Genomic DNA, 21453 nt, shown 5'->3' on the forward strand with positions numbered 1-21453 from the left:
GCATGGCAACAAACAGTAGCCCCTGCTCGCCATAACTAGAGAAAGCCCGTGAAGACCCGAGGGAGGGAGGGAAGGAAGGAGGAAGGAAGGAAGGAAGGAAGAATTTGACGAAGGAAGGAAGAATTTGACAAAGAAAGAAAGAATCTGAGAACTGAAAGTGACCTTGTGAAACTATTTACTAACTCCCTATAAAGAGATATTAGGGTGACCTGTTTAAAGCTACACAGCTGCTTGGTGCCCTATCTGGATACCACATTTGATTTTTTTTCTCAGAAGCTACCCACTGCAGCGTATCTAGACACATAACATATAACAATAACCTTTCTATTTAGTGAACAAACAAGTTCAGAATAGTTATCTGGAAAGGTAGTGTAACATAAAAATCTTTCTTACAAAATATCCGCACAAAAACTTCAGTTAGATTAGTCTTAGATGGATTACTTCTCAGCATTTGAGGCTTTAGCACAAGCTAAAATAACAGGATAGGATAATATATACAAATGCAATCATGCCTTACTCCTGACTTAATTATAAAAAGAGGTATACTGGCTAAGTAGATTTTCTAGATTGAAAAAAATTTTAATTTGGTATTCAAAGGGTTAATAGTTTTACACAAAATGGTTTCTAAGACACCTCTCATGTCCCTACTTCCCAAACTTGAGACATGATTTAACCTTTTCTGTATGATGCAGGGTCCTTGTTATGAACAATTACTACTACACTGTACTGTAACATGTATCTTACTTATAACTTACTTTCAGGATCTCTTTGTCCCTACAAATGACTCTAAACTGTTGTGCTCTTCTGGTTGGACTTCCTTCCCACTCTTTTATGGTCATCTGTGTTTATCTCCCCTTATTCACTGAAGCTTTTCATCACTATTAGTGAGTCTACTTCTGTACCCACCAACTGGATCTCCCCATCTAACTTGCTATTCTTTGCAGAGACCTCCTGTTTTTCTCCTTAAACTAGAACAAGATTACAGGAATTCTTAAAATCCAGCTATTGAAAAATAGATAATCAAGTTCTATGGATAAAATTAAGTCAAATTTGTTTGGTATCTGAGAAAGAGGAGCTTGCAGTATCTTCCCAGGATGGGTTTTGTGGAAGTTATTTTCATCTCATAGGGATGCTTTTCCTCTGCTTTCTGGCTTCGGTGCTGTTTGGATCTACTGAGGTTACCAGATACCAGATGGACAGATTTAAAGGAAAGACTTCCCCTGTACACACATTTAAAAAGTATGTTTATCCGACGCATGTCCAGAGAGATGGAAGTCAAAATCTGATCATAAATGGACCTTAAAAAAAAAACAAAACCCTAGTCTATAAATATGTAATGACCATATCTGAAAGTGAAACAACTAGAAATAATGGTACTTAAAGTAACATGAAATAGCTCCCTGTTTTCTACTGAATAAAATTCACAATCTTTAGAATGGCATTCACATTGCTTTGTATCTCATTCTACTCTAGGTTTTTAAAAGCCTTCTCTTGCATTCCTTCCCCATATAAACTCTGTTACAGGGAAAAACAAGAACATCTGCTATAATTTGTGTATAATTCTTCTCGCAGTTCTCAATTACCTATTGTGATTTCTCTGGCCACTCAATGGTCTGGAGTAACTATTCTCTTTTTCATCCATCTTTGCCAACTGGAGTTCTCTTCCCTAATCCTTCAGAGCTCTGTGGTGAGTGGGAACAACTACTGATGGGGACTCAGGAGATGTCTATTCTTGTCCTGTTTTTGTGACTAACTAGCTCTAAGTGTGGCCTTGAGCACGCCACTTTCCTAGGACTTAGGTTCTGCTGATCTCTAAATTGCTTCTGAAACATTCTACAAATCATAAAGGTGACTGACCCTGACCACTTCTGTGCTATAAGTATCTTCCTCTGCCACCACAGTCTGTAGTGTTCCACTGACATCCATACTGCTTGGTCTTAAAGAAAACTATGTCGCAATCATCTCTACTAATGGAATATGAGCTCCTTTATGCCACATGTACACAATTTATTACAGCAGAGTCTTAAAAATACATGATAATTAAATTTACACCGCCAGTGCAACAACATACACACTACAAATCTGAATGCTCTCCTGAAAATCAAAATGAAATTCTGTAAGGAGTGGAGTTTATAAAACACTCGATTATCCCTTACTCATATAGGACTGGCACTTCTTAGATCAATTCTTATTGGTACTTCATATAGACTATAAAATGGAGAGCTTTCCACAGCAATAGTAAGTTGGTAAGATATTTATTTGAACAAAGATAACAGCCTACTGTATATGTAAACTATTCTAAAAATGGAATTTATTATTGGTTATTAATTTAAAAGTTCTAAAGTAGCTTTTTTTTTTAACTTACAACTGATAATTTTTAGAACTATAAAGAGTTACACAGAGAATTTTATACTGCTATGGGATAGGAATTTGGAGGACAAGTTTTTTTTTTTCACTTAATCACTTTCATTTTAATATAGTATATATACTTTTAGTAAGTATGTATCTTAAAAGCATAGTTATGCTATCAATTCATGTTTGTCACTAAGATGACTTTTTGAGAAAAACAGGAGATACAAGTCAAGATAAGGAAATGAACTAGAATGATAGTTATTAAATCCAACAATTAAGGAAGCTATATTGAAGTGGAATATAATTGTTTCTGTTTTACTCTTTCAACATATTAAGAAATAAAATAATGGCCATATGCTTTCCCTCTTATCCACTCTAATAAAGCTTACTCTATGAAGTGTCTGTACATTATAAAATAGGAAATTATTCTTATTTCTTAGTATAGGAACACCAAATATATACAGATATACTTTTAATCACATTTTACCCATACATAAAATAAATCACATGAAGATGGAAAAGAAATTATTTTAATTCTTCAACTATTATATCTATAATAGCTTTCATCATCCTGTTGTAATCAATTCAGTAAATTAAGAAGATAGTTCTCATTTACTTGTTGAAACTGGCTTTGCTGACAGTTATGTCATGATATACCAAATGAGTTAGTAAATCTGGAAGCTATTCAAGTCAGGTAACTCTGTCACTGTCTCTCTTTCTTACCATTTTTTATTATGAAAAATTTCACAAACAGGAAAGTTGAAAAACTAGTACAAGGAACATTCCTATACCCAATATCTATATTCAATAATTGTTCACATTTTGCCACAGCTTTCCCCTCTCTCTACACAAATACAAACACATACACACACTAGACACATATATATTTAGCACTAAACACCTTTTGTTTTGCTAAACCATTTGAAGGTAAGAAAGTAAGCTGCAGACCTCATGACACTTCACTCCTAAATACTTCAGCATCCCTCTACTAAGGACATTTTCCTGTATACAACCACAGTGCCACCACCATTATACCTAAGAAAATCAATAATAATTCTAAAATAGTATGTGACATTCTAGGCAATATTTAAATGTCTTCAACTGTCCCAAGAATGTCTTTTAATGCTCTTCTCTTCCCAACTCCCAACAAGACCATCCTAGATTCAAACATTTCATTTGGTTCTTATGTGCCCTGCCTCCAAATCTGTCCCCCCCCCCAGCCTGCTCTCTTTAAAAAAAGTTTTTTTTCCATTCATCCAATTCCCCAGTCTCTAAAAATTATAAATCACAAAATAACCAGCCTGGGACTTAGGCTCTGATGTCTGGAAAAGGGAAATTTTTTCCAACTCAATAATGGTCTTCTAAAGCATATGGATGGATGACTGCTAGGAAAACCTTGCTAATGTTACTACTTTTATGTAATGTACCCCATCAGATAAAAAGCTTGCGAAGGGGCAGAACTACTTTGTTCATCTTCGTAGTCCCCACCGTACCTCACCTGATAGGAGTGAGCAATAACTGCTGAACCGAAGTGCTCTGTTTCCTATGGTCTCTACTTCCTCAGACCCCCTGAATAGTTAGGAGGAATCTAGGTAAAAGAGAGCCACATCGCCACTATGCTCCTCTACCCTTACTCACATTGCTGCTAACTTGGTATGATGTTGCAAAATAACACTGAGCTTTAAGGATTCTATATTTCCTTTCGCTGTAGCACACACATGGTGATCGCTGCTGATCAAGCATTTAGTGAGGAGGAAACTGAGTGGAAGACACTTGGGCAATCAAGAACAAATTTTTTTTCCCTTTTTTTCTTTCTTCCTGCGCTTCCTTCCTTCTTTCCTTTCTTCCTTTGTTAAGCCTGGTATCTGATGGGATTAATCACAGCATGTTTGAAGTCACTTACAAACAGAAAAATATAATATTAGGAGACAATCCATAGAAAGCATTACAAAGATGTGCAAATCCAAGCCACCATCTTTGTGCTTCTATTTTTCTAAAAAACTCCACGCTGGATAGATATACTAGATTTTATTCATGGATTTAAAGAATAGAGGGATGAAGAGAATGTCACAGATGTTATATGTTTGAACTTCTCAAAGCAGCTGATGAAATCAGATAAAATTTTCATTACAAAATAGAGTTGGATAAAAACCACAGTTGTAAGAATACAATATCAGCTGATGTATTAGGCAAAGAGTCGTAATAAGCTGTATGTTTGTGTAATTGGTTTAAAATGTCAAGACTGGTAGCAAAGGGGTCAGTGCACAGTCGTTCATCTTTATTCATAAGCTGAAGCAGAGGAAACATTAATGAAACAGCAGACACAACAGATGGCATGCAACATAGTCATAGGGGACTCACATGTAGGTAGAAAATGAAATTTGTGAGTTAGGTTGGAAATTATAAAAATCAGCCAATCTGAGAAAAAGCAATTTAGAAAATGTCAATTTAGGTAAGTATTTGTATACAGGAAAGAAAAAACTGATGCTTAAATGACAAATCCAATGGAAACAGCTTGCATTAACATAAGGAAGTAAAACTGAGGCTGATGTTATTAATTACAGATATCAAAAACATTTTATTGATACTGACATTAGATTCACAATAGTTTCCTGGCTAAATGGCTGTGGAGCAACTATGAGAGAAAACAGCACACTCTGAAGGTTCCCTCCCCACCTAGGTCAAAGGCAGCAGCATGGCAGAATCTGCCAGGAATTCTCAGTCCAGGAGACCAGTTGCACTCCTCCAATAAAGAACACAACAAATCTTCCTAATAAAGGTACAGCAGTGGCCCAAAGGCTCCACAGAAAGGCAGGAGAACTCCTTATTCCTCCTGCTTTCTATTTCTAGAACCATGGATTATCTCAGAGGTATTTGGGATTATTTCATTTACACCTCCATCTTGTTCTATTAAGCATTCCAGGCGGTTATAAAATAATGCAGCATAAAAATGAGTAAAGGAAGAAAGAAAAATTAGGGTGGGATGGGCACATAAATTGAAGATAAAAAATAAAAAGTAGAAATATATATGTACACATATACACACCCCCAAACCTACACATTCAAACCTATAGGTGGGCCTCAAATTTGGCTATCAGCTTTCTTACAAAAAGAGACAGCAGTTTGTGTAATAAGGAATTTGGCTGGCTTTGTCCCCCGTTCCTAGGAGATAACCTCTAAAGCCTTGGAATTTCTTGAGTGGCTGGAATGGCTTTGTCATTCCTGGTGGGCCCTTTGACTCCACCAGATAGTTTATGCTAATAAGATAACTCAGGATGGGGACTGCCATGCCACAAAGACCAACCATATGATTAGTGGGTTAGGGCTTTGAGCCACAGGTTATCAGTATGACTTCAGGAAGGGGAGGGGAACTGGAGTTTGAGTTTAGCCATGTGGTCAGTGAGTCAATCAATCAAGCTTAATGATGCTTCAGTAAAAACTCTGGACACCAAAGCTCAGGGAAGCCTTCCTGGTTGGCAATACTGTGTGTACTGACACACACTGATGTGCCAGGGGGGCAACATGTCCCTGAGGATGGTGGAAGCTTTGTTTGGGGCTCTCCCAGACCCCACCCTATGGATCTGGCTGGTTCGGATCTGGACCTGTTTCTACAATAAAACTATAATTACAAACGTAGTGCTTTACTACGTTTTGTGAGTTATAGCTAAGTAATGAACCTGAGGGGGTAGTGGGAACCCCTTGAATTTGCAGCCAGCTGGTCAGACGTGAAGGTGGCCTGGGGATACCCCAACTTCTGGCGGATGTTTGAAGTGAGGATAGTCTTGTGAACTTTGGCCTAACTCTGGGAAGCTAGAAGTCATTGATAATAAGTATACTGTGTGATATAATGGGCGATATACACAGAATAAATAGACCAAACAAGATGGACACTGATTCTCCAAAGCTGACTCTCATGCCAAAGCATATCCCGAAATTCAGTGAAAGCAATGCAGAGGAGTGGGGTAGGAGCTGTCATGATACACTACAGATACCTGCTTCCTCTTGACTGGAGGTTGAGAATTTAAGATTTCCTAGAAAAATTATGAACTTCCTTAAACAATGTTTTCCCTGAACATGGTTTTTATAAATATCGTTGATAATATTCTTGAATTTGTCCTTCCAGTCAAGTAACTGGAATGTTGCTTTTCTAAGCTCTCACTTGGATGCAGAGCCATTAGCCTTAGAAGGCAACCAGGAGAGATATTTGAGCTGACACTCTCTTATAAAACTGTATAGTCCTAAACGTGGACTGGAGTTGACGTGCAAAGTCATTTAATTCTTTGTCAAAAATGACTCAAGGGGATATGTGTATAAAAACAGATGATTGAACCTGGTGTCCCCCCCCCCCCCCCAAAAAAAAAAAAGACTCAAGGGGATAGCCACACAACAGACAAAAGAGTCCCCTAAAAAATCATTTTTAATCCCCACCTCACCCTCCCAGCACCAACTACTAGCCTCCAAAGTTGTACTTCATTTATCATGGTCACAATTTTTTTCTAATAAATGTATTTATTTATTTATTTATTGGCTGCATTGGGTCTTCACTGCTGTGTGGGCTTTCTCTAGTTGCGGCAAGCGGGGGCTACTCTTTGTTGCGGCGCTTGGGTTTCTCATTGAGGTGGCTTCTCTTGTTGCAGAGCATGGGCTCTAGGTGTATGGGCTTCAGTAGTTGCAGCACATGGGCTCAATAGTTGTGGCTCACGGGCTCTAGAGCGCAGGCTCAGTAGTTGTGGCGCACGGGCTCAGCATGTGGAATCTTCCTGGCCCAGGGATCAAACCCGAGTCCCTTGCATTGGCAGGCAGATTCTTAACCACTGTGCCACCAGGGAAGTCCATCACAATTTTTAACACGGATTAAATTTTAAGGAAGGCATCACCAGTTGCCTAGCCGTCATCGGGTGGGTGAGTGGAGGGTTGTCAGGAATGTACCCAAAGAACACCTGACAATGAGTGACATAATTTGCTGGCATATCCTCCAAAGACAAACTTCCAACAAAATGTTTACCAAGGTAACTAAATGTAGTAACTTACTGATACAGTATTCACTGATAACTCAGTCAAAAGGCCAAGATTAGATACTAAACAATAATAGGTTTTGGAATTATTTATGACAACTAGTTAGTAAAGCCAATTGTCTCTTTTAGTAAACACATATGTATGTGTATGTCTTTTTGAATTCTGTGAAAAGAGGAAAAGCATCTACTTTAACCAAAAGTGGCACTTAATCACTAAGATATTAATTAAAATAAAGCAGACAGAGCATGAATTTCACTCTGCTTAGGATGAGGAAAGCCACAAGAGAATATCTTTACAATGAGAAAAAGATGGATAATTAAAAAAAAACCCAAAGAAATAAAAAAAACCCACACAACTTATTTTGATTCCAAAAAGCTGAAATCAAAAGGCAACCAGACAAGGGACTTCCCTGGTGGTCCAATGGGTAAGACTCTGTGCTCCCAATGCAGGGGGCTCCAGTTCGATCCCTGGTCGGGGAACTAGATACTGCATGCGTGCCACAAATAAGAGTCTGTATGCTGCAACTAAAAGATCCCACATGCTGCAACTAAGACTTGGTGCAGCCTAAATAAATAGATAAAAAATAAATAAATCTTAAAACAAAAGGCAACCAGACAAACTGAATTCCAAAAGGTGACAAGCTCTCTGAAGAGAGGCAGGGACTCGTGAACTATTTACCTTTGGCAGAGCAGGAGAGGAAAAGGGCAAGTAGGAAGAAAATAGCTGAAATTTTAAAGAAGTTTTAAAGGCTAAGTCCCTGGGAGCCCCAGACACAAAGGGATCTAGCTCTTCTCCACAGGTTTCCTCCAGGTTTTCGGGAGAAAGACTGGGAGTCGGGCAAAGGAAAATGGACAACAGCTCTTCCATGGTGAATGGGCATAAAACCCTGCTTACTTCCTGGGACCGTTATGTAGCACACAAAACAAAAACTGATGGCTGGGGGAAGGACCCAAATACTACACAGATACAAAGTCAAGGTCTGCCACTGTTGGGGGAGAGGGCAGGGATGCTGAGAAATAAAAGAAGAGTATTCCTGAGCTCTCTGAGTGTAAAATAGTGTTCTGTGGTATAAAAGCGATCTTTATTTAGGCACTATCTGTATCTATATAAAGATAGGCTTGGAAGATCATAACGAAGCTTTTAAGTAAGTTTGACAATGCACTTTTCTTAGGACATTCAAGAAAGTTATAGATGTGTATTCTGGTGTTAAAGGATTTAAATATTTAAAAAAATTTAAGATGTTTAAAATTTACAGAGATGAAGGTTTGTCTTTTTAAAACTTGGGGTAGGTCTGGCCATAACCTGATAGAAAGCAGGGAAAGAAGGCAGACTGAGGAGATCCGCAGCACCACCCTTGGCCCATTCTGCTCCCCTGATTCGTCCAGGGGCCAATAAAGGTCCAGAGTAATTCACTTTTTGCTTACGTGCTGGGACTATAAAAGATCCTCACAAGAAAAGGGGATAAAATATGAGCGTTCAGGAATCTTAGAGGAAAAACCTTGAAGAAGAATCAATCTTGGAACAGCTTAGAATTTTCTTAAGTTTTCAGCTATCAATAAAAGTTCAGGGTAAAAAAATGAAGCAGTAGATGGTTAACAAAATGGAGGCTTAAAAGATAAGTAATAAAAATTCTTATTAGGAAGATGCAGAAAAAGGTCTGTATTGTTGATACAAATGAGTCACAAAGTACTAGCTTTCTTGTGAAGTAACTTGTTTACAATATGAGAACCCAAGCTGCATACCAAATGGTAAGCTCCTGATACACATATGGAACACCGAGGAGCCTTTTCTCTTAAAGAGTGTGAACGTTCGCTACTCTTAAGTACAGCACTGGAGATTCTGGACTGGCATTCCTTTGAGGAACTGACATTGAGGTATGGAGAATGGTACGTCAGTTAACACTGGTGGTAAAAAAAAGAAAGGAACCAAAGAAGTCTGTTTGCTACCTACTTCCTGCTCTCCAGCAACCCACCCCCGCCCTGTCGCCAGGAGTAAATAATTTGAAAATCACATATATATGGTTTTGGGGTTTTTTTTGGTGAAAACAGGTGACATGGACTCTTCAACTGGCTAAAACATGTGTCATTTATCCAGCAAAGATTTTTTGAAATTTAACTAAAGGTTTGGTTTTACACTGGGCACTGCAATCTATGACTTCTTTTTGGTTTAATCTCAAATTGAGAATAGTTTTTTTTTTTTTTTTAAATCACACTCTTGTCTACACTTTTATTGTCTGCCTGAGATTACAGCGGGCACTCTTTTATTTTTTTTAAAGTAAATTTATTTATTTATTTGTTTGTTTGTTTTTTGGCTGCACAGGGTCTTTGTTGCTGTGCATGGGCTTTTCTCTAGTTGCCGCGAGCTACCCTTCCTTGCGGTGCTTGGGCTTCTCATTGCGGTGGCTTCTCTTGTTACACAGCACAGGCTCTAGGCATGCAGACTTCAGGAGTTGCGGCATGAGGGCTCAGTAATTGTGGCTCATGGGCTCTAGAGTGCAGACTCAGTAGTTGTGGTGCATGGGCTTAGTTGCTCTGCGGCACGTGGGATCTTCCCAGACCAGGGATTGAACCCTGCATTGGTAGGCAGATACTTAACCACCATGCCCCTGTGCCACCAGGGAAGTCTGAGAATAGGTTTAAGTCTTTACACTCTGAGAAAAGACTTTTCAGTAAATTAACCAGTCAGTGTAAGTTTTGAGTGTACTGTAGCTGGTAGCTAAATCAATGCTCCACAGAAGGCAATTTTTCCTAAATCACTTCAGTCAACCATTTGAATCACTCTAAGTGACTTTATCTTCCAAAAGCATTTCTAAGGCATTCATTTGCCTATACCTCCACTCTAGAGGCTCATCTCAGATATAACCAACTCCAAAATCTCTTTTTTCCCCTTCAGAAATGCTATGAAATTTTACAGAAGAGCATTCTAAGTGGCGCTAAAGAGAGCTTGGTGTGTCTGAGGAACACAGACATGGCCAGTGTGACTGGACACAGTGAGCAAAGAGGGTGGGTGAGGGAAACAGGCACTAGACCCTTTGAGATCTTGGTAAGGAGACTGGATTTTTATTCTAAATAAATTTGAAAGTACTGGCAAATTTTAATACTAGAGTTATGTGAACTGAATAAGTGAATGTTACATAAATTATTGAAATAGGCCTTGAAATTGTTTCAAACTCAGGTTTGAAGGATAAAAGATAACACCATCTCCTTTTGTTCTTTCTGCCATTTCTTACATCATTTGACAGTAAGCATGGTATTTTCATTTTAATCTCACTCAGAGTTACGGAAAAAGCTTTTTTTTCCCTACCACATCCTTTATCTGATGTAACACTTAATATGAGAAAACTAAAGTAAAAAGCTCAGTAACTAATGTAAGGATTAGGGGACAAGTCTGGTAAATTTTGCATATAGATATTGAGATACCATTTTAATCACTTTCAGGACAGAATCAGCCTGTGACTTAAATATTTTAGATACCCTCTGACCAGGCGTCAAGTAAAAAATTACTTTTTCCCCAAAGAATTCCCTCTTAAGTATCAAAAACTGCTAGGTTGCGCTGGGAAAGACTAACCTGCTTGCCAGAATCTGATCACTTAAGCACGTGAGTTTCTCTTAGCAATATAACTCATGCAATATACTTAAAAACACATCTTTGCATGTAGAAGCAGGAATAACTGTATTAAAACAAGGATTATCTATGACACAATACAGTTTCTTAAAATAAATCAATAAAATCCAGTGTTCTCAGCATTCTGAGATGAGGGAAAGTTAAGTTTATGCCAATATCAAGATATTTTAAATAAATAAAACACATGTCAATGACTAAAGGAAAACAGTAAAACAAAGAAATCCAGAGATTTCTTAACTGGATGATGATATTCTCCCCCAAATCCATGATATTTGATCTGACTAATATCTCACCTTTTTGAAAGATATTAGTACCTCCCACCCTTTCTGAAACTGCAATGATAAAGGCAATAACCATCTGCTTGCTACATAGCATACACAGACAGTGTATTTCTGCCACTTTGAATCTCCATGAGGTGGCTTTTGAAGAGACAGCATAGACAGAACATCTTTTAAAAATTAACTAGTAGAGAAAAAAATTATATAGATTTAATCATTTACATGGAATATATCATCACAGTGAAAAAAAGCTGAAATACAGAACAAAAAAAATGCAAGAGTTAAACAAAGGAGAGCAAGAAAAGCCTAATTTCTATTTGTATTAAAGATAAAAGGGAATCTAGCTTAGGCAAGGAAAGGCGGACTTTTAAAAATTGAAAGGTGGCTATGGGAGACTGCAAAATACCCGCCTTTTACACTAAAGAAGAGACAAGCTATCAGCATGGCATGGATCAGTATAGCATTACCTGCCTGAGGAAGTATTTTACTGGCCAAACTCGAGGTCAGGTATAGTCCTATGTTTCTCTAAAGACAGAGGCAACTCCCAAAACATACTATTTTCAAGTGTTAAAAGAAAATACAAGCAGCGTAAGCCCAAAGATATAAGAAATTCCTGTCTATGACTGACCTAAGATAAGAAATTGGATAAAAAAAATTCTTAGCAATGGAAAGAGAACACTATTATTTATTTATATATGTATTTATGTCCTGTTTATCCATTTTTATTAATTCCCAAAATTGTCAATTTTTAAAATGTCACATTTGCTTATAGAAGGAAGATCCAATTTGATGAAGAATCCTGGCAGAGAGTGGTGCTTGGAGTTGGAAAATAGGAGCTTGAGTTCTTCCCTTCCTATTTAATACATTATATAACCGTGGACTTGAGCATATCTCCTAATATCTTCAAATTTGTTTTTCCATCTAAATAGAGATAATGATATTGCCTTAGTGATCTCACAGAGTCAGTGTGACAATTTTTATAAACTGCCATGTAAAATTTAAGTTCTTGTTGAAGTTCAAAGTGGTAAACTTTAGGATTCAGTTTAGTTTTGTTTCAGACTCGGTTTACATTTGTTTCCTAAATGAAAACATTAATTAATTTGAAGGTTAATATCACTCAATGGTCACTCTGGCTAACGATCATTGCTGCACTGTTAATAATAATGTTACATTCAATGGGAAACATTCTCTTATATTTGGTAAAGTTACCCTAAATACAATTAGAAAATTTGTGCTATAAAGCTAGGATTTATGCAGGAAAGGTATAAATATAAATTGACATTATACTTTAAAGTCACTGATATAATTTGATCCTTTATTAAAAATCTCTGAATTCTATACAGAAAAGTGGTACAAGGAAGAATAATCTTCTTAGTGGGAGATACGTAATTTCATTTTGTTGTTTTACTGTGGGGGGAAGTGGGATATATGAAATAGCATTAAAAAAAAAAAACTGTTTCTCTCCAGAGGATCAAATTGTTATGTAGGTTAAAATTTTCATAAAATATTTATAGTTGTCATGAATGACCTCTCAAGCTGACATTTATAATAGTGATAAAAAAAAAAAAACCACTTTGATGCAGCTAAATGGATGTTTCCCCTCATCCCAATTTAATTAAAAGTTATATCTTGCCCTGAGAGCTTATGAGTGCCATTTATCTTTTACTGTAGGCAAACATAAAAACTAGTACTTTTTTATGCTTAAGTGAAAAGTGTAATCCGTGATTCAAGATGTCTGCCTCGGCTATTTTATCCCTCTTCTTTAAATCAGGGAGATGTGACTATATGGCTCTACAGAAATACCACACCAATGCTTCAGGATCAAATTTAACTTAATACTTTATGAACAAGGCTCAGAGAAGATATAAAACTGAACATGATCATTCCAACCATTAAAAGGCATCTAATCCAGTAAGACAGAAAGATTTTTAAACAACTATAACTGAAAAGCCAAGTAAAATACTGTATTAATAGAGCTTAGAAGAGGTTATTAATTTTAACTGGTGGCATCAGGAAGCTTTGTGGAAAGTGTGGCATTTGAACAATGTCTTGAGGGGTATATTATTTACACAGGTGGCAGTGCTGGCATTCCTGAGGCATTCCTGACTGATGAAGCAGATTCCTGAGTGCACCTAACATATGAGTAACTGTGAGACAAGCAGTGCTTTCACTACAGTGCAATCTCTACAACGGCAGGCACTGTGGCCTATTTCATCCACTGCTATAGCAACAGCATTTAGAACAATGTCTGGTGTAAGATAAATATTAAATAAATGAATAAATTGGAACCTGGGTAATAGAAAGAAAAAATGGGGAAAGATATTGGAAATGTAGTTTGAGCCCAGAAAAGCCTGAGAATATATAGATGAAGACCACTGTAGGTTTGAGGAGAATAAAATGATCTGCTATGTATTTTAATATTAAAATTCTGGAGGCAATGTCAGTTGACTAGAGAAGTGATTCCATATACAAGGTAAGATAAAACGCAGTAGGAGTGCAAAGAAAAGTATGGATATGGGATTCAGAGGTGGAACTAACAGGACTTGACAAATGACTTAGGTGTGGGATGAAATTTCCAAAGTGAGTGACCAGGAGAATGTGGTGCTATAATATAAGAAAAGGGAGACAAGCAAACTGCAAATTTTGGTAGAGAAAAAAAATACGTTCAGTTTTAGGCACATTCAAATTAAGGTGTTGACTGAAAATTCATACGGAAAAGTTCAACATAATGAAAGCTGGAACTGGAGTTTAGAGGTAAGCCAGGAAGAAAGCTGGAGATGAACTCAATCAATGGACATTTATTCTGACAGCCTATTCTGTGCAAGCACCAAAATTTAAGCCACCAGCATAGCAGTGGTATTTATGAGAGGGCATACCCTGGATGGGGGGACCTTGGAAAACTTACCCATTTAAAAGAAAAGAGGGAAAAGAACCACTGGAGGAGATTAAGGTGGAATGATGAGATCAAGGGAATATTTTTAAAGAAGTAAGCTAAAGGGAAGAAGGTATACAAGCTATTCAAACCCTCAAGAATCTTTCCTAATTCTGTGGCTCCCCCTTCAGAGTGCAGATGACCCCCTTCAGAGTGCAGACGAAAAATTTCAAAGAATTGTCAAGTAGGAATCAAGCTCTTCAAAAAGAAAACTGGGGACGCAGACAAATCTCATAAATGTCACAAGGAACCAGTGAGGTCTAGAAGAAAATGAAAAAAGTGGATCCTTTAGACTCTGTATGCCTCTAGCCACACACACAGAAACAGATTAAAAAAAAAATGGAGTTTGGAAAAAACGCCAATGTGAACTTAGCAATATAGTGAGTGCTAATGAAAGATATTTAAATATAAGACATAATTCCTGCCTCAAAGAAATTACAAAGTCATTTTGAACTAAGAGCAAATCATACAAAGGTATTTACACTAAATCCTTTATTTAGAGTTCCAAATGATTCACTTATTTATTTTATTTTTATTTTATTTATTTATTTTTTTGGGGGGGGCCTTTATTGAGATACAGTTAACATACAATAAGCTGTATATATTTAGAGGGTACAATTTGGTATCCCAATCTCCCAATTCATTCCTCCCCAACTCTCCCCGCTTTCCCCACTTGGTGTCCATATGTTTGTTCTCTACATCTGTGTCTCTATTTCTGCCTTGCAAACCGGTTGATTTGTACCATTTTTCTATAGTCCACATATATGTGTTAATATACGGTATTTGTTTTTCTCTTTCTGACTCACTTCACTCTGTATGACAGTCTCTTGGTCCATCCATGTCTCTAAGTATGTCCCAGTTTCATTGCTTTTTACAGCTGAGTAATATTCCATTGTACATATGTACCACATCTTTTTTATCCATTCACCTGTTGGTGGACATTTAGGTTGCTTCCATGTCCTGGCTATTGTAAATATTGCTGCAATGAACACTGGAGTGCATGTGTCTTTTTGAATGATAGTGTTCTCTCAGTCCGTTAGGATTTACATCAGAGCAGCAGAGCTGGAAACAGACATTCGTGCCAAGAAGTGGGTTCTTCAAAAAGCCCTTGAGCACGTTCCAAACTCGGTTCGCTTGTGGAAGGCGGCCGTGGAGCTGGAAGAGCCCAAAGACGCCAGAATCATGCTGAGCTACGCTGTGGAGTGTTGCCCCACCAGCGTGCAGCTCTGGCTTGCCCTGGAAAGGCTAGAAACCTACGAAAATGCCCACAAGATCTTGAATAAGGCCTGGGAGAACATCCCTAGGGACTGGCACATCTGGATCACAGCCGCCAAGCTGGAGGAGGCCAATGGGAACAGGCAGATGGTGAAGAAGATCATTGACCAGGCCATCACCTCCCTGAGGGCCAATGGCGTGGAGATCAACTGTGAGCAGTGGATCCAGGATGCCGAGGAGTGTGACAAGGCCAGGAGTGTTGCCACCTGCCTGGCGGTCATGCATGCTGTGATCGGGATTGGAATTGGGGAGGAAGACAGGAAGCATACGTGGATGGAAGATGCTGACAGCTGCATGCCCCACAGTGCCCTGGAGTGCGCCTGAGCCATCTACGCCTACGCCCTGCAGGTCTTCCCCAGCAAGAAGAGCGTGTGGCTGCGGACCGCATACTTCGAGAAGAACCACGGCACCAGGGAGTCCCTGGAAGCCCTGCTGCAGAGGGCCGTGGCCCACTGCCCCAAAGCAGAGGTGCTGTGGTTCATGGGCGCCAAGTCCAAGTGGCTGGCTGGGGATATGCCCGCAGCAAGGAGCATCCTGGCTCTTGCCTTTCAGGCCAACCCCAACAGCGAGGAGATCTGGCTGGAAGCTGTGAAGCTGGAGTCCGAGAACAACGAGTACAAGCGGGCCCACAGGCTGCTGGCCAAGGCCCGGAGCAGCGCGCCCACCACCCGGGTGTTCATAAAGTCGGTGAAATTTTAAATTTTTTTTGGCCATGCTGCACAGCTTGTGGGATCTTAGTTCCTTAACCAGGGATCAAACCTGTGCCCCTCTGCAGTGGAAGCACAGAGTCCTAACTACCAGACCTCCAGGGAATTCCCTAGAGTTCCAAATGAGAGAGTGCATATGAATGATATACACAAGTCATCACTAATGCAAATCAGGAGAGCAAATGCCACTCTATTTTGAGGGTCCTCTCTCATGGACTCGAGATCCTACTGACATTGAGCTGAGTTTATTTAAACACACACCGGATTATATACCTATTACCATAAAGCAATTTAATTGGTTTAAACTACATTTAAGCACCTTTTTGGAATGGTATACCAATTCATATTCTTTAAAGTGGCTGGAAAAGTACTTGTCTTTTAACATTCCTGCCACCATTTACTGTTATTGTTCTCAAATTTTGTTAACTTGATAGAAGAAAAAAGATGTATTATTACTTTTGTTGAATGCTGTTTCATTTGATCATTTGGACTTCTTTCTGGAAATGTCTGTCACTGATTTGTAGAGCTCGTTATACATAAAAGAGAGACATCCTGTTGTCACTGCCAACTCCCAAAGGAAGATCACCCACACCAACCTCCTGCTTCCACACTATAGAGCATAAAATTGTGATGAAGTGGCTGATGGCAAATTCAGCCTGTCTTCCTGCTATTGGGCAAATCTTTTCTTTTTGTTGATCTTCTAGCACCATTCTCATTGGTAGCCTATTGTAAGCCTCCTCTGCTTTCCTGAAAGTCCGATCCTAACCTGAATCCCCTCCCTACGCAGACCTGTGAGATCATGAGCATCCAGGACAGAGCAACTGCCAGAGCCTAGAATAATCAAGAGTGCAAGACATATGGGAAGCAGAGTAAACAACTACTAGACTTACTTGGCATGGCATGGCTTTAAAAGGCATGCACTAGGCACACCACTTAGCTTAAAGCCTCAGCTTTGCTTTTCATTCACTAAGTGTTCCTGGACAAAATCATTTTTCTATGCCACAGTTTCCTCATCAGTAGAACAGCATTTAATAGCTATTTCACAGGGTTGCTATGAAGCAAGAATCTAATGCAAGGCATGGCATATGGCTGGAACTCAGCAATTGTTAGCTTCTTTTCACATCTCCAAGTTGGTCTGCTGTCAGAACTTGCCAGCTTTAAATGGATTTTTACACAGGTAGATTTATCATCTTTTCTTCATTTCACTCTCATGGACGATGGAGAGATACCTATGGGTCTTTCTCATTAGAAAGTCAACAATTCTGGCACCAAAGGATTTCCACGATTTAGTTTCATCTTACCTCTTGAAACCTATCTCATACTCCTCCAAAACTCTTCCTATAGCTCAGCCAGATCAGACTAAATCAACTTTCCTGAATATACCTTGAACATACAGATCTACATATATTTTCCTCCCTTTTTTACAACTCTCTAAACACCCAAATCTAGCTTACTGTTAAGAAACAATATTATTCTTATTTGCATTATTGGCAACATTTTATTGAGTGGTTCCTATGTAGCAGCTATTGTCGTTAAGTATATTACATGCATTACCTCACTTAATCTTCACAAGCCCTACATTCTATCATTATCTCCATTCCCAAGATAAGCACACATATTTGCGTTTTTCCTCTAGATTGTACACTGTTTTATGACAAGAACCATGCCTTGTGCTTCTTTGTATGATCATCTAGTTAAATAGGAATTCAATGAATATGCATGTATATACACTGACTGCAATTTCATCATATTTTGTTTCAAGCTGCAATAACACTTGCTTTCATCAAATCCACCACTGTCAGAATGTAAAGTTGGTAAAAAGATGGGAATGTGTGATCTGTCATAAGAAATAGTCCTCATTCCTGGCACTTAGCTCATAAAATCCTGAGATTCAATCAGTATTGAGAGCTATAAATGTGTTTCTCATTATGTTAATGAGATGACTTTTGGAGAGCATGTAGGTAACCTAAGGATGAGAGCCAACTGTGTCATTTTGAGGGTTGGAACTTTCATTCCCCTCAATGGTCAATGATTTAATCAACCATGCGTAAGTAATGAGGTTTTCATAAAAACCCAAAAGGACATGGTTCAGAGAGCTTTCATGTTGAGGAGCCAGAACACATCTACATGCTGCCTCGGTGGGCCTCAAATTCCATGCAGACATAGACAGCTTCTTTGTTTGGGATCTCATCCTATGCATTTTTTCATCTGGCTATTGATTCACATTCATTACATCCTTTGTAATAAACCAATGATCTAGTGAGTAAACTAGATTCCTGGGTTCTGTGAACCATTCTAGCAAATTAATCAAATCCAGGGAAGGAGGGTCATGAGAACCCCTTTATAGCGGTTTATAGCCACGGTGACAACCTGGATTCGCGATTGGAATATGAAGTACGTGGCAGTCTTGTGGGACTGAGTCCTTAACCTGTGGGATCTGATGCTATCTTTGGGTGGACTGTGTCAGGATTGAGTTGAATTCTAGAACAGGTAGCTAGTGTCAGAGAATTGCTTGGTGGTATGGGGAAAGAACACACATGTTGGAGTTGGTGTCAGAATTCTAGAAGGTTATTTAAATTTTATAGGTGCAGATATTTCTAGGGACTTGAGTCTAACTACAGACATACAGTAAAGATTCTGTGTACTGAGTAACAGTAATGGCTGAGGTATTACAGTTTGAGTTCTTATAAGGAAATACATAGGGATACTAGGATTATGTCACTTTGATCATTCTTGATTAAGACCATTCTGAGTAAGAGTGAAAAAACTCATGGAAATAAAAAATTATGAATAAGTACTACCAAACAAAATCCATAAAATTTTATAGTAAATTCATCCTTATTCTGCAGATTTCTTAGATGTATATTACAATAGGGAAAGAAGAGAAACTCAGGAAGTCCTGTTTCTTCTTTGGGTTTGTTGCTACAGGAAAAGCATACTTTTTCTTATATAAATCAATATCCAACAATATCATCTCTCCTTATGGGAGAAATAATCATTTGGGATGTTTACAAAATATAATGTGCTTCAGGGGACTTTCTCAAATCTTATGACTTTGGTAGACAGAATTTATTTTCCTCCTAGATCTCTTGAGGATTTAGCAGAAACATTGAAATCATAGCGTTCTTTCACAATATATCCAGCCAAGTCCAAAGATACAGGGAACACTTATAAGTAACCACTAAAGGAAGAGCAAGTCATTTTCAAGTAATAGTTGAGATTTAGTGACAACTAATGGAAAACTGGATACTTTTAAATAAAATTAGTAACTTCAAAAATTAACCGATTTCTGTTCAACTTCTGAAAATGAAGATTTTCACACTTGAATATTCTGTTATCTTTTTAAAAGACTACAGATGCTGAGATTTTCAAATTAGCTTGCTTATCAAAGGCTGAAAATGAGAAAGGCTATTATGATGAAACTATATGCTTAATTCATAAAGGGGAATAAAAGAAGTGCTAGTGCATAGCACATTCCAGTGGGAGAAAAAAAGTTAATCAATTCAACTCAATTTTAGCTGAGGGCATTTTTCCACAACTGCTGAACCCTAGCATGTGTCAGGCAGCTAAAATTACACTAAAATGTGTAAGCTCTGTTGTTATTTTAGAGATAACCCAGGAAGCAAAACAAAGCCAAAAATTCTCTCTGCATTTTTAACATGAAACGCTTTAGTCTTCAATCCAGTGTATATTTTTTCTGTTTTAAGATCTTTATATATTATCTCCTCTTTTCCGTATGTTTGAAAGTTTCCAGAATGAAAACAAACAAACAAAAAGAGCAATAACAAAAATGATGTTGTGTGTATTTCCAACACACTGCTCATTCTTTAAAATAATTCTTACCAGTCTCTGCTTCTGAAGTTCTTCTCTAAGTATTCTATCTTCTGGTAAAACATCACATAGCAAAAAATAATTGTCTTGTTCTTCTGTTGAGAGATCAGGAAAATAAATGAGAAATTATATTTATCACTTTGTCAAAAAAAAATTTTTTCTTAAAAAAATATATCTATCCATGTCTATGTCTATGATGATCTCCCTTCTGGTATATAGTTCTGTTTTAGCTTTATTGAAGTTAGACAACAGAAACAGAGGAATTAAATTTTAGCTATTATTTTAGCGAATTATAATTTAAGAAAGATTATTCCTTTAAATTTTTGGATTGCAGGGAAAAGATGGTAGTCAAGACGTACACTTACCAAATGGAGCTGTGGAATTGATTCTTATCACACTACAAAAATCTGTAATGGGCTGTTCAGTGAACCTTTTCCTCCAATATAAAATGTACCTTAGAAAAATCAAAAAGAAAGAATGGTGAGAAGACTCAATATACTATTTACTTTAGAATGATAGGATTTTATAAGAACATTTAATTATCCTAAAGTAACAAATCAAATGTGGACTGAAAACTGCTAGAAAATATGTAAATAGAAAGGCAGTAGAGTATTGTAGAAATATGAAATAAATATTCAATGAAATGACATTACCCTGTAAAGGCATGAAAATGATTAAATTTTACCATCCCCAAATTCAATAAACAGACATATGGGAAAATAAAAATGAATTACTTTTATGTGATAATGAGGTTTTTTGAAATCACATCTAAGTTTATGTGAATTTAAAATGCAACAATGATTAAATAGGCTTTATCACACATTTTCCAATAAACTGAAAGTTAGGTGGGTACCTTATACATCGAAAGAACAGATCACGATAATAATGCAATGAGAAGTCAGTCTAAATCCAATACCTATATAACAAGATAGAACAATTCCATATGTCCACACTGTCTGAATGGAGACAAATTTAGCTTTTAGAAAAATAGCCAAGCTTACAATTCCTATATCTAATCAGCTGAGTTAGGAGAAGAACACTGGCTAAATTTAAAAGCAAAGCATAATACCCAGAACTGCATTATTTGATGAAAGAGGGAGTAAGATGACAGGATTCAACAAGTTGTTCATCTTTCTATTTATCTAACAAGATTTATATTGACAACTGCAATCTCATTTATCAAACTGTACTAAGAAGAGAATGTGATCTCTTTCATGGGGGAGAAAGGAAATGGAAAGGTTGATCCCACAGGTGATAATTTATCAGGCTACATGGTTGATAGATAAAAAAAGAAAACTTACAACAAAGAACCAAAACCCATGAAAGAGATGGAACTTAGTAAAACAAAGTACACAGAAGAGAACATTTAAATTGCTTGATATGGCAACTAGCATAGTAGGTCCACACTAAATGTTTTAAAGAGGTAGAAGAGCATTTG

General features: G+C 37.7%; 1 protein-coding gene across 3 annotated transcripts in view; it reads right to left on the reverse strand.

Annotated features, from left to right (window-relative positions):
- The window catches only part of ZNF277 (zinc finger protein 277), a 116941-nt gene that overhangs the window by 26454 nt on the left and 69034 nt on the right, over nucleotides 1–21453 (reverse strand). For all 3 annotated transcript variants that reach the window (XM_057733996.1, XM_057733995.1, XM_057733997.1), the window contains exons 3-4: nucleotides 20381–20469; nucleotides 20028–20110 (exon numbers count right to left, since the gene is read on the reverse strand). In XM_057733996.1, the coding sequence (XP_057589979.1) occupies nucleotides 20028–20110; nucleotides 20381–20469 (172 nt within the window). The remainder of the gene's footprint in view (nucleotides 1–20027; nucleotides 20111–20380; nucleotides 20470–21453) is intronic.

This window comes from Hippopotamus amphibius, chromosome 4 (genome assembly GCF_030028045.1).
Source record: "Hippopotamus amphibius kiboko isolate mHipAmp2 chromosome 4, mHipAmp2.hap2, whole genome shotgun sequence".
Classification (NCBI taxonomy): Eukaryota; Metazoa; Chordata; class Mammalia; order Artiodactyla; family Hippopotamidae; genus Hippopotamus; species Hippopotamus amphibius.